Source organism: Epinephelus fuscoguttatus, linkage group LG4 (genome assembly GCF_011397635.1).
Source record: "Epinephelus fuscoguttatus linkage group LG4, E.fuscoguttatus.final_Chr_v1".
Lineage (NCBI taxonomy): Eukaryota > Metazoa > Chordata > Actinopteri > Perciformes > Serranidae > Epinephelus > Epinephelus fuscoguttatus.
In genome coordinates, this window is record NC_064755.1 from 22176698 (window position 1) to 22191383 (window position 14686).

At 41.0% G+C, this 14686-nt stretch overlaps 2 protein-coding genes across 4 annotated transcripts in view; one reads left to right on the forward strand and one right to left on the reverse strand.

Moving 5' to 3' along the window:
* The window catches only part of shank3a (SH3 and multiple ankyrin repeat domains 3a), a 243694-nt gene extending 236275 nt beyond the window's left edge, over positions 1–7419 (forward strand). For all 3 annotated transcript variants that reach the window (XM_049574188.1, XM_049574189.1, XM_049574190.1), the window contains one exon: positions 898–7419. In XM_049574188.1, the coding sequence (XP_049430145.1) occupies positions 898–1468 (571 nt within the window). In that variant the 3' untranslated portion in view covers positions 1469–7419. The remainder of the gene's footprint in view (positions 1–897) is intronic.
* Positions 7420–9264: 1845 nt separating this feature from the next.
* On the reverse strand, positions 9265–14637 carry rabl2 (RAB, member of RAS oncogene family-like 2). The gene is made up of 8 exons (XM_049574117.1): positions 13958–14637; positions 13778–13807; positions 13527–13606; positions 13346–13425; positions 12822–12933; positions 12520–12617; positions 10476–10559; positions 9265–10168 (listed from the first exon to the last, which is right to left on the reverse strand). The coding sequence occupies exons 1-8, from the start codon at positions 14062–14064 to the stop codon at positions 10088–10090; spliced, it is 672 nt and encodes a 223-aa protein (XP_049430074.1). The 5' UTR covers positions 14065–14637; the 3' UTR covers positions 9265–10087.
* Positions 14638–14686: the final 49 nt, after the last annotated feature.

The window sequence follows — 14686 nt, forward strand, 5'->3', positions numbered from 1 at the left end:
AAAGAGGGTCAGGCATAAAAATGTGGGTTATACGGCATTTATTGTTCTTTTAGAAGATACTGGAGAAACTGTTGTTAGTATCAGATTCTTGAGAATTGTTGCCAGATTGTGTTAGTACAATTCTTCCTCTTCATGCTGCAGATGGTAAGATTGGTTTGATTAATCACTGAGATTCCCGAATTGTTGACTTGGCGCATTGAATAGCTGCACCTCAGAGTAAATAAGTATACGTTCAACTGTAATTCTTTGTCATAAAAAAGCTACTTCACTGTCAGTAATGTGCAACTGCCTACTGTGTGTTAACATAGTAAATATATGCGTGCACATGTTTGTACTGTCAGTGCTTTCACGTTAGTCCTCGTTTCAATGTAAAACACTAAATCTGGTTGTTACTGTACTTTTATTCTGAGCCTTTGCTGTTTGTGGATCACATATGCCTTAACAGGAAAAAGCTTTTGGTTTAATTCATTAGAGGTAAAACACTTTCAGTAATGTTCAGATGGACTGAGTGTAGATGTCAGTGAAAATACTGCCTTATTCTCAAATGCTGCCATATATTCCCTTGTATAGTTGATGTATTAGTTGAAATAGTGATGCAAGTCCAATGTGATATATTCATGATTGAGTAATAAAAAGATTCTTATCCAAAGCTGTAAATAATGTCGTGACCAATGAGTGCAGCTTGCTGCTTTGATGTTGCTGTGATGTGAGACTAGCGGGGTCTGTTATTCAGTCAGTTATTAACGTCAAGCCTACGCTAACTTAAACTTAAGAACTTACAGTGGTTAATACATATAACCCAAAGCTTGGTCTCCTTTTCTTCTTCTTTATCTGTTCACTTTCGTCTCGTCTGTTAACATTCCTGAAACTGTCTCTGTCTCTCTATGTCTCCCACAGACTTTTCAGCAGCCTAGGCGAGCTCCACACCATTTCTCAGAGAAGTTATGGCACCACATACACCATCCGCCCTGGAAGCCGATACCCTGTCACCCGACGCACCCCAAGCCCAGGTTCAGGCTCACCTGATCGGGGCGACCCTCTTGGACGATTCTCAAGCTTCGGCCTACCGACCTCACCGACAACACCGCCACAAACCATCCTCAAATCCTCTAGCCTCAGCCTACCCCAGGAGCCGAAAGAGGTCCGCTTTGTAATGAGGAGCTCCAGCGCCCGTTCCCGCTCTCGTTCCCCATCCCCATCACCTTCTCATTCCCCCGGGCTGGGGTCACCACTGTTAGCCCTCCGGCCCTTCCACCAGAAACCCCTCCACCTCTGGAATAAGTACGACGTCGGGGACTGGCTGGAGAGCATCAATCTGGGGGAGCACAGAGCAGGATTTCAGGAACATGAGATCGAAGGCTCTCACCTCCCAGCTCTAACTAAGGATGACTTTGCAGAGCTGGGAGTGACGCGAGTCGGACACCGCATGAACATTGAACGAGCACTAAAACTGCTGCTAGAGAGCTGACCCCTGCCCTGAGACACAGCAACAGATGGGGAGAAAGACGAAGATAGAATGGGCAAGATAACAGTGTTGATGAAAGAGAAAGGATAGGGGCCGCTCCTCTTTTACTCTGGCTGCTTTTATGTTCTGCATCACAAATGTTTACCTGTGTACCTTAGCGACACTTTATGTTCCCGTTCTGCATAAATACCCTGCACTTGGCACTGCACTGAAGAGGAGGAGTCAATACATTCATTCCCCTCTACTCGGCCCTTAGTGTCTGCCCACCTCCTTGCCTGCAGCCAATTAGATCAGACCTCAAAACGGGCTCTGGTCTTTCTTTGCCGAGGAGAATCGCATGAGCTCCAATTAAAACATTTGATTTGTGAAAGCTTCAGTTGTTCCCTTAGTAACACCCACACTTTCTCTCTCACTATTCCCTCCTCTCCTCTCTACCTCTATCCTTCCATCTATTAGGCCTCTGAAAGCCTTTTGCAGTTTGAGTAAAGGAGGAGGAGGAAGAATTTTTGTTCCAAACAGAAAGCTCAGTTGCCTTTCAAAATATTTATACAGAGATCAACAATGATGAACACAGGACTACGGACATACTGCAGACACAGCTCTGAAAAGGTGTGTCTTCTCTATACCTGCTGTTGTTTTTAAACCGAAGACTTTCGAGCCCAGAGGTGGAGCTCCACCAAGTAAACCACGGGAGAAAACCCCTCCGCCTTGGTACCCAGACTGTGCTATCTATTATATTTGGAGAATGTTTAATCAACACTCGTGGCTTTTTTCATAATCAATTTTTCGGTTTTCCAAAGGGAATATTATATATAGGTATTATATAATATGATATATATGTATCTAAATATAGCTTTCAGAAGAAAAGACAATGTTGCAAAGAGGAAATGTAATAAATTAATCTTAGCCTGTTTTTGGTTTTTAGTATAGAAGGCAGAGAGAAATCTTTAAATTTATTCCACCAATAGTTTACTCATTTCTACCAATTATATACATATATATATAAATATATAAATATATATTTGAAATTTAAAAAAAGTATATAGATATGGAAATGAAATTTTTGTCATAGGTATACAATTTTCCTTATGGTCACCCTTTCTTGAACCGTAGCATGACGAGTTGCATCATGTCTTGGACAGAGAGTTTGATGTTTGTTTTTATTTTCTTACGGTCTTCCTTCATACTAAAGGGCATCCCGTAATGTGAGGCTGAGACCCCAGTTGACACCCATCCCTACCGCTTCAGCTACAGCTCTCACTGACATGGTTCTCTGGCCCTACTTTATCCACAACAGCATATAGTAAGGACCACTTAATGAGACAGCTAATTGGTAAAAGGGGCTCTTCATCTTTTGCCTGTTTATCACTCAGGGATGGAAGTTTGGGGCACTAGCATGGAGATGTTGTTGGCTGTTGTTTTATCACTATTCATTTCAATTCTTACCTGTGAGGACAATTTAACACCACCACAGTCTGTTAACAAAAAAAAAAAAAAAAAAAAAAAAGTTAGTCGGCTAGTAAAATTTCCATCCCTGGAACCACTGATGATGCTTCTCAGACCAGGCTGCACAAGGTCATGACAGAAGGAAACACTGGGATGTTTCTCATCACCAGTAGAGAGGAAATTATCTTTTTCGCTGCAGAAGGAAACCAAGTGTGTGTGTGTGTGTGAGCCTGGTCAAATTAAAGGGATAGTTTGGACTTTTTGAAGTGAGGCTGTATGAGGTATTCATCTGCAGTCAGTGTATCACATACAGTAGGTGGCGATCTCTATGTTTCCTGTTTGGAGAGGCAGGCGGGAGTATCACCACGAAGCTCAGCAATGGACTGCCGTGGATGGGGTCAGCATCCAAATGTATTTCAGCCACTAAAAAAAGCCTACATAAAAAAATCAATATCAGTCTAAGTGGACGCTATACTGAGAATATTTCCACCGCACTATCTTGCCATCAGACAGCCCTTTCCTTCGGCATTACATTTTCTCAGCCATAGAACTTACGTATTCCTACGCATAAGCACAACTGTGCAGCGCACTGTGTTACACTGTAGGTCAGCCTGAAATGAAACATCACTTTTCTAAAGATTTTTTCTAAAGATTTCATGCTTGTTTTTGCGGGCTGCACAAACAAATAAATGAAAATAGTTGTGGCCAGTTACACTGAATATAGACATCAGCACACACAGACTGAGACAGCTCGACGTTTACACTGAACATTTCTCTTAAGAGGATTATGTAAAACCGCCGCTTAAGAAGCCAGAGAGACACTTGCTGAACAGCGCGGCTGTACCCAACCTCCAGGTAAAATTAATACCTACAAATAAATAAAACGACTCACCGAACAACCTGTAAAGTGTGAAGCGCTGGCGGCATCCGATTTAGAAGGATCATAAGGTTGTGTTGTAACCAGTTCCAGGTAGCAGCAGCTCTCTGGGTCCATGAGCATGGGTTCACAGTTTACACAATCGGCTTGTGCTCTATCTTTGCAACCAGTTTTCACACAAGTTTCGCCTCTCTTTCTTTTTCGGTCTGTTGCAAAAGTTCTTCTCTATATTCTGATTTATTAAGGTATCCATTTGTCCCCACACGACACTTCGTCTTTGCTATCGTAATCACTCAGTTCTTTTATTTTCTTGTGTTTGTTGTGTCTTCCCTAAACCACTGAACGTCTGACCCAAACTGCTGACCTGCAGTGTAATACAGTGCACAGGGGACTTAAGTTTATGGAGGGCTAAAGTTCTGTGGTTGAGAAAATGTAGTGCCAAAGACAAGGCTGTCTGTCAGCAGGGTAAAGCAGTAAAAATATTCTCAATATAGCGTTAACTTCAACCAATAATGATCTTTTTTAGGTAGGCCTTTCTGCAAGAGGTTAAAATGTGTTTTGCTGCTAACCCATCTGTGTCGCTACTCTTGTTTTTCTCACTAAACTGGGAGCATACTGACCACCATCTTCTGTGGGTAATACACTGTCAATGGGTGAGTACCTCACACAGCCCCACTTCAAAAAATCCAAACTATGCCTTTAAGCTTAAACTGAAGCAAAGCAAATGTTTGTTATCCTTAAAACCTATTTTTACCTGGAGTGTAATCAACAGAAACTTGTCATACACGGGCTGAAATGAGCTAGACGTAAAGTATGTGCCCTTCTGAAATGCCACTGCAGAAAATGTGTCTGTAGTTTATCAGGCTGTGGGGATGGGAACGCCTCTGTAAGGTCTTAAAGGAAATTCAGTATTTTACAACCTGGCAGTGTCTTGGCACGTCGCTGCTTCCCTCTATCTCTACAATTTACTTAGTGAGTAAAGTATTATCATGAACGGTGGCAGCCGGAACTCTAAAAATAAGACCCAGGTTGTAAAAAAGAAACAACTGAATTTTCCTTTAACAATACAAAATCTGCAATTGTACTCATGAGTAGCTTCTGCTGGCAGTGAGAAACAGTGAGTTTTATTCACGCAACAAAAAAAGCATTTTATCCATAGCTTTTCTCGAACAGACGGCCAGGTAATCTTTATTACCACTAAAAAAAACCTCCGTACATCAGCAGCATCCAGTCAGTATGCCAAGGCAGTTTCACTTGGTGAGGAGTTGTGTGCATCTTTTTTTTCTTTTCTCTCTTTTATGCTAGCAGTTTGTAAAAAAAAAACAAATAAAAAAAGAAACGGGTGGTAAATATAACGTCGTATCTGGGTTGTAGGAATAGCACTCACTGCCTCACTGTGACCTCACTGATTATTTTACTTCTGACTCCAGTGTTACAGTTTGTCCTCAGACTCATTTGGACTTTTTGTGTTTATTGTTCTTTTTCTATTACTTTTTTGTTTTTTCTTTCTCTCTTTGATTTGTTACCCTCGGACACTGTGGGTAGATTTTGTAGCGTGTGGAACATGATACTTAAATCTTTCACTCATTTGAATTTTAGAGTGACAGAAAAAAAAAGACAGAAAAAAATGAATATCCTGTCCATTCTCAACGTACTTACACTTGTAAAAATGAACAAACTACAAAAAATTTCTTTTTTTTAAATCACAAGCAATGTATATATGATAGATTTCATATAAATTTTTGAAAAACAAAAAGTATATAGATCTATATATGAATGTTTGGCATATATGCATAGTTAACCACCTGTGGAAAAGGTGAGCAGATTTTATTCTTTCTATGAACTCTTGAACTTTTGAACTCTGAACTATGAACTAGGGGATGATTTGCACAAAACAAGGTGACAAGGTGCTAACATAAAAGCCACCCATCGTCCAAGCGCATGCGTGCATCTGGATTCCCCGAATCTCTCTGTGTGGTCGTTCCTCTTCACCATGCGTGTGACTGTGCGTGTGTGCAAATGCTTGTTTGTTTCCATTTTTTTGAGTGTATCTGTGAGAGCGACAACAAGGATGACAGTGAGAGCGTGTATGGTTGATTGTTAGGGTTCACATCTTTGGAGCTAGTCCACTATAGCCTTACTGTATTACCATCAGAGATTCCCGGCAGTGGCTGTGTCACACAAACACGCACACACACAATACATACACACACACACACACAAACAGAAAAATGCACACACATTCATCTTCTATTCCAGATTTGAACTTCGTTGTTCTGCATTGTTGTTTTGTACCGAGTGACGTCTTCAGAAAGTGGACTGCTCTGCCCAAAGGGAGAGACAGACAGACAGACGGAGAGACAGACCACCACAGGGTATTGAACGAAACCATTGTCACATTTTATATTGCAAGACAACTATGACTCACCTTGTAACTGTGTAGGTACAGCTTATGCAGTGTCACTGTTTTGTACACACATTTCCAGATGGCATTTGCGCTCTTTACCCTCCACTATGTCTGGCAGCACTCCTTTTTCCTTTTTCAGACCTTCAGTTTCTGAGTTTTGGATATGCTATGTGAGGTGATCCAGTGAGGAACAAACAACACAAAGGAAAAATGTGCCAAAAAATAACTTAACTTTTAACTGTATATTTGTCTTTGCTTTAGGACTATCTTAGTTACAGCATTCTTGAGCTGTTAGACTCAATAATATGGTGCCATCTCCTGGAAATCTTGAGAACTACAGACATTTGTTAGATCCTTCTGTTATTATTTTGTAAAGAAGCAGGCTATTGTTTATGAATGTAAACAATAGCCTGTGTATATCTACCTGTGAGCTTTGCATTAACATTTCTATTTAAATTTTGAGACAAATCACATCACGATTGCTTGATTTTACTGTGATGAAGGTTATTATCCAGCTTGACTTACTGTTCCCATATAAATACAAACACATGAGGGGTGAACGTGTACAGTCTGGACTCACACAGGCTGGCCTGCTTAGAAGAAACAATGCTGTAGTGAATACCTGGTCCAGATGGTTGTGTAAGTTTACCACAAATACAGATGCAAAATGCAACATGTAACAGACTTACACATCATTAGGTCAAATAAGTTCAGTGAAGGGTTATCTTTGTCTTATTTTCTAATCAACAAAGCACAATCTAAATAGTGTAGGGGGAGCAGTGTAACCTTTTTAAAAACCCACTGGGGTCTGGTCACCCACTGGAACCAGTGATCTTATCATCAAAGGGGTTTTTTTCTTTCATTGTTGGTTTTCTCCTTGTTTGCACTGTGAAGTTTAGAATGGTGGATGTATCACTGCAACGCCTCAGCCTTGTCTCACAGGTGAACTTCCCCTTCTCAGCATCCGCTGACCAGGCAAACCATCTACGACTTCTATCCCGGCAACTTCTGGACGCTTGAAGCATTAGGAATCCCCCTACATTTTAATACACGAAAGCCCTAGTCGAAATAAAAGTTCACCAGAAGCTATCTAGTATTCCTCATGCAAACAGAGTAAGGGTGATAGTGAAAGCTGAGGCAAGATCTGAGATGTTGCCCAGGATATCTCCACCACAGAGATATATGTTTGTTATATTATGTAATAAATTTATAATTAAAACATGAACTGCATCACAGTCTTGTTCCTGCTAATTCAGTTTCTCGGTACTAAAATAATATTCCAGTGTGATTTATTTTGAATAAATGCCACATAAAAAAGCCAAATATAAATATTATATATACACATGGTTTCTGTGTACAACATAACAGCTATAAATAATTGAATGGTATGTTAAAGGAGCAGTGTGTGGGATTTAGTGGCATCTAGTGGTGAGGATTGCAGATTGCAACCAGCTGAGACTTTTCCCATGTGGCAAGCATGAACTCCTGGTTAAGATTCCTTTAGAGATCATTGTTTAAGAGGTTTTTACTGGGAGCCAAATTATCTGCAGAGGTCTTTTCCTCTGCAAAACAAACCAGGGGCCAGGGGTGTCATTTATAAACATTGCGTATGCACAGGGGGCCTGAAAGCCCGCCACTTCTCACGTAAAAAGTTGTCATGTATAAAAACAGATTTGATGGGAGAAACTTTAACCCATACATTTTGGAGATGGGCAATTGCTAACACAGATGGTGAGGTGGAAGCCTGATTGTAGAAATTGTTAAAATATTTTTTGGCAGATGCCATTTTTGGCTTTTGTTCATACGTACATTTTTTGTTTGGATCCTACGCATTATTTCATAAATGAGACCCCTGGTGATTAAAAGTGGTAAAAATGCTGAATGAGGCCGTTTCACGTAAAATATGTGTTTTTCCGATATAGCTCATTGCTGAGTGACTGCAAACTATAGTGGCTGACACAAAAATGTGAATGGCCCTATCTAGAGCCAGTGTTTAATTTGTCCATTCTGGTCTAATGCAGAAACGTGGTAGATTTGGACTCGTTCCCTATGCACTGTAGAAATAAACGTCTCATTCTAAGGTAGCAAGAAAATATTAAAGCTGCAAGCAGCAATGAACGGGCCCTCGCACCTTTGCGTAACTCAGGGGTGCTGGCAGAATGCCGGTTGACGCAGCAGTTCATTTCTGTTAAAGTCAGGAACTGTATGCTGGGGTGAGATGGTATATCCTCCATGGAGTGTGGGCGCTGGAATGACCTGTTATACATTTTGTATTACTTCTGTTTTCCACTACGTCGCCCTGTAGAGGACATGAATTATACATCATGTTGCTGCTCTTCAACTGTAGTCCCAACTCTGTAAATCATGTATCATGTAAATCAAAAGATAAGTGTCTGACAAAACGTACTTCCTGTTGCCAGTAGGTGTCGCAATCACCGTGATACCTAATGTGCATGTAGGTGGCTTCAGGCCTGGAGCTTTATGAAACGTGAAGTTTGGGGCAGATCTGACCATGTATTCTGGAGTTACAAACCACTTCGAGTTTGACGCCTCGCCACAGTTACACAGTTGAATGAAAACTCAAGCTTTGAACTTTTGATGTCCAACATCTTCAGATGGTACACACCAAATTTGAAGTCGATCAGATCAAATCCATAGGAGAAGTTTGTTAAAGTACGACCCCTGGAAATGGCCAAAAATGCACGAAAATTCCACATAAAATTCAAAATCGTTGACTTCCTGTTGGATTTAGGTTATGGCTCCAAGAGACTTTTTTGTACGTCCTGGTATGTTACACGTGCCTACCAAGTTTCGTACACATGGGTCAAGCCAGCTTCAGGGGCTGCTTTGTAAAAAAAAAAATTGTGGAGGGCACTACTGAGCCATTTTTTGGAAGCTGAACATGACAAATAAATTTTTCACCAAATGTGACGTGTGTGTGCAAAGTTTCATGAGATTTTGAGTATGTTAAGCCTCCCCAGAAGGCAATCGTGTGCTGCTCAGGCCCTAAAAAACATATTTTCAGGTGATTATAAATTAAAGAAAACAGACTGGACCTATAAATTCACTTTCTGCCAGGAAACTGATTTAATGTTCTTCATGGCACCATTCCTGCTAATATGGACACACACACAGCCACCTCACATCCATCATGAGGGACACAGCTGGCTGAACATTTCACAAGGCTGAGACCTTCACAAGAGTTCAATACAGCTGATGTCTACTCATGTATGACTGGCAGTTGTACAATATGCTGAGTTGAGTACTGGGTGCTCTTGTGCCTGTTGCTCAATCAAAGCAAGTGGCAAAGAGAGACATGATAATAATTTGGTTACATGGTACATTAAGTTTTCATTTAAAGTGTGCTGAAAAGACTTTACATCATAAAATAAATGCAACAAAAGCAACCGACAGCAGCAGCTCCCCCGCTGGCACTGCACACAACACTACACACAAACATCGAGAACAGCAGCAAATACAGTTCATAGTCACACGTTCTCTTTGCTGTGCAAGTTCGTTTTTCAATGCTTCACATTCTTATTACAAAATGAAAACACATTCAGCCTCATTGTAGGATTTTCTACTATTATTATAGTAGATGTTTTTAGACAAAGTATTAATGACAAGCCTAACACAGCAGCTAAATGACACAATATTAACACAATTCCTAATTATTCCACCAGGTTTATTTCCCTGCAGATGTCACATGAGGGCAGTGACTTAAAACGTGACTACAAGACTGTCTGCCAACCTCACGTGGTTGAGTTAGAAACCACTGGTATAAAAGCAGACCAACATAGTGACAAATATTGTGCCTGTTGAGCTGCAACCCCAGAGGAGGATAACTTATCCATGAGATGAGAACAGGGTTTGAAGGATGTGTAAACATCTGTCAGACCAGCTCGGGACTCTCTGCTTTCAGTCCGTCCTCCTCTGCTTCTGAGTTATCTTCCTTCTTCTCCAGGTCAAAGTTCTATGAGATTAGTGCAACAAACGACATCAATACAAACATGTTTTTAGCCAAAAACTCATTTCAGCAACAAAGACAGGAGAGTAAATTAGTATAAACATATTCCACTTGAACAAAGAAGTCATTAAAAAAGTAAATTGTGTTCATGAATGTGGGCATCTCACAAATTTGTTTTAAACAAAACAACAATGGCAGCTTATAAACCAATTATGGAGTTTCTTAGAGCGCCTTTGGTTAGGGTTGTATTAAACAGCTTCAAAGATAAGCACATCAATGATCACACTGTGTTTCTGTATTCCAAGAGGTGTACCTCTAATTCTTGCATCACTTCATCCATGAAGTCGCTGGGGTTTTGCTTGTAGTCCACTGCTCTCTTGATCATCTCTCTGAACATCTGTTGTGACAGTCAGTTAGAACTATTAACACACAGGGGGCGCTCAAGTGGTCTGGACAATTTATGAGATTATACAGGCTGAATTAACTTGAAATTTTGTTTATAAAAGGAGCACTGTCAAACCTGTTGTAATGTCATACATGCAGTTAACTGTATTAATGAGTCTGAAATGCATGGAGAATTAATTTAGTGATCGCTGACATTAAAAGAATTGGATTTTTGAAGTGGGGTTGTATGAGGTACTTATTCACAGTCAGTGTGTTCCCTACAGTAGATGGCAGTCAGCACGGTCCCAGTTTGGAGAAGCAGCCAGGAGTACTGCCACGGAAGCTAAACAAAGTACTACTGTGGACAGGGGCAGCAACAAGATGTATTTCAGCCGCCTAAAAAAAATTAATATCAATTTAAGAGTATGCTACATTTATAATTTTTTCACAGCTTTACACTGCCGTCAGACAGCCATTTCCAACGGGAAACGGATGCTGTTAACTATGCTCTTATCAAAGCCACCAGACTTCTTTAACAAAACTGCAATTTGACCTCACAGAACACAGGAGCTGCTGGTCTGCCGCTGTTTCAAACAGTTAGTTTGTGTTCTTGTGTGACTTTGGTGTTTTAAAGGTTTAGTTCTGGTTCACTAAAGTCACACAATAACACAAACAACTAAATTAGGCTGACCAAACGTCCTCTTTTGCCCAGACATGTCCACTTTTCATGTCCCGTCCGGGGCGTCTGGGGGGTTTTTATAAACTGATGATAATGTCCGGTTTTCCGTGTGTGTGTGTGTGTGTGTGTGTGTGTTAGAGTGTGGCACGGGCTGCATATTTCTGTCCGAACCCAAACCGAGCCTGACATTATTTAATGACCAAAGCACTGAGTTTGTGTCACACAGTTGTTACGGTTACAGGGTATTTAACAGGACGGGCGTGCACCGTGAGTGCTCAGCCCGTGTTTGAGACAGGAGCAGGAGGCAGGAGGTCCGACGCTTCCAGCGAGAGGAGAGGGAGACATAAAACAAAATAAGATAAAATAGGAAAAACCTGTCTCCCTCTTTTTTTTTTTTTTTTTTCAGCGTTTAATCAAGGCGGAGGCGGGTGGTGGAAGGTCCGAGACTTCAAGCGAGGGGAGAGGTAGAAACAAACAGCCAATGTGTGTCTGTGTGTGTTATGTTCAGGTGTTGTCACGTAAATAACAGTGCCCAAGCAATAAACAGGACAGACAATAGGATTTTATTTATTTTTACACTACATTTTCACTGAAAGCTGACCGAATCCGACCCGAGCCTGAATACAATTTATAGCTACATTTTTTGACCAAAACCGCCCGACCTGTCGGGTACCGTCGGGCTCGGATCGCCACACTCTAGAGTGTGTATGTGTCCCCCTATTGGGGCCTATCTGAATTTCTGCCTTTGAGAGATATTATTTTATAATATAACTGAATTTTCTATCCATACATATAAATTTTAAATATATTAAAATGATAAGGCATCTTTGAGTAAGCTGCGAGTATCATTTAAATAGGCTATGTCGTGGCTGGCCGAGTGTCCTCTTTTTTGGAAATCAATATATGGTCACCCTAAACTAAATGATAGAGACAGTGGTAAACCAGCAGCTAACATGTTCAGCGAGCTAAGATTACTGTTTTTGTTAAAGGAGTTTGGTGGCTTTGAAGAGAACATGAGTGATATAACAGCTTCAGTTCTCTGCTGGAGAGGGCTGTCTGACGACAAGGTAAGGCAGTGAAAATGTTCTAAATATAACATACATTTAAACTTATGTTGATTTTTTAGGTGACTAACAGCCCCGTCCACTGCAGTATGTTGCTTTGCTTCTGTTACAACACGACTGCGACTGCCACCTACTATAGGTAATACACTGACTATGGATAAGTACCTTACACAACTCCACTTCAAAAACTCTCCCTTTAACACCACAGGCGAATAAGCAAAAGTTCAAACCTTAACTACGTTGGTCCCATCAGCTGCTGATACAAAGTAAAATGGAAGTCCTTGCTTCTTCCCAAAGTTAAAGCTTCTCTGTGTCACCTTCAAGTCAGCTGCAGATACGGAAAATCAAACATGATTGCCTCTGTAAGTCCAGAGTCAATTGTGTTGGTCGGGCAATTAATCAATAGGACAGAGCAAACAGACAATGTGTGAAAACTAAAGAAACATTACAGATCTACATGTAACATTAACATTTAATACAACAGTAAGAGCTGAATAGTCACTGTTATATGCGGTGTCAGAAACAGACTCACCATCAATTTTGTTGGCAACCACACAGCAGGGTATCTCAGGTCTGTACTCTCTCAGCTCCTTATACCAGTTGGCCAGATTCTTATATGTGATCTTCCTTTGAACATCAAAAACCTAAGAGAAAGAAGAAAGGTGTTTACACAGGAGTTTAGCCTTATGTACTGACAGTGACAGTGTGTCACCTTCCCAGTTCAACTGGTGCATTCCAGCAGTCATCTAACAAGTCCTTGTTGACTTCTCTGCCTCTTAAATCCCAAAACATGAGTACGTTTTTTGCACGCTAAACCCTTTAAGGCTAAAGGAACAAGTTAAATGTATACTTGAGAAATGGATCTTAACCAGAGTGTAGAGTGTAGCTTAAACAATATTTTGGGCCTTTTTATGGAAAGTGTTGTTTAAGTAATCAATCTGAAATCATTTATCCTTTCTTTTCTGAATACTTTTTACAGTCACATATGCAAGGTCCCAACAGGGAGCAAGATGAGTACTGAAATGCACCTGTCGTAAAACCAAAAGCGTGTATTACCATGATGCATGCGTGTGCTTTGTGGTAATACGAAGGATGCATGCTCTGAAATCTCTCCTGACCAGCCGTGTCCCAGAAATCTGTGAATCAAAAACAAAAACCATCCCTGCCGATTTAAGCTTTCCAGGTGATTTTCCTGTCGTCGCTGACAGCAGAACAAAAGCAGCTGCACCATACATACCAACCACTACTGTCTTGTTTCCTACAGTGGCTGTGTGTTTGTAGAGAGTCAGTGCATAGGTTGACAACTGCTGCGGCCGACTGCAGAGACAGTTAAGGATCTTAACCTCTCAACAGCTTTGTCGGAGGCATGCCAGCCTGCCCTTAAATAGCATGTTCATGTGCACACAGAGGCTGTAATGGCTATAATAATACTACATAAACTTACTGACTTACAGAAATGGCTGACACTAGTATGCTGCAAAAGGATACTATTCATCCAGGAGAAACCTCTCCATCAGCCTTAAGGGGAGAGAAAGAGATTCACAGTCTGTGTCAACGCAACAATGAAATATTAGACAGAATAACAGATGATCTATTCAGGAAAGTTACAAATATTATAAAACACAAAACAGCTACAGGAAGCCTGAGATTACTGCAGCTAATACTCACTTAGATTTACCCACAGCACTGTCCCCCAGACAGATGATCTTCACTTGTTCGTCTGAGTCGTACTTCTTCTGGTCCAGTTCAGGAATGCTGCCAATGTCGCCAGCCATTTTAGTACTTTATTAAACTTTCTATGCTTTGACTTGGAAGACTGTATTAGTCAACACTTGCCTGTCTGAATTAATAAACACCTAACAAACGACCTGAGCTCCAAGAGGAGCTAGCATACGGTGGCTACTGACAACGAGAATGAGTGTTAGCTAGCTTTCCGTCAGTTAGCCGAGATTCACATCGTGTGGTTCGGCTAGATATCGCTCATTTCACTGGTTTCTCGGTCCTGACATCGACAAAACTCATGCTAGCTGAAGCTGAGTATATCACAGAGACGATCATTAATTACATTGTCTTGTTAAAGTATCACTAACGTTACTATACCGTTACTTCCACATTTCACCCTGAGCACTGAAGGAGGCTAACGTTAGCGCCGCTAACTGAATTAGCGTTGATAGCATTTAACCAGGAGTAACGTTACTTATCCTAATGTCGCTGACTGTCTTGTGTTAATTATGTTTCTCAATCACAAGGAAAAATCTGTTGGTTCCATGTATTCATCTAGGTATCAGGATATTGAAAGTTTGTGGTTGTTTCATCTCCGACGGTTTTCGTTTCTATGCAACGGGGACGCCTGAAGGACCCCTTCGTCATGGCGCCTGCTGTCCTTACAAGTGCCTG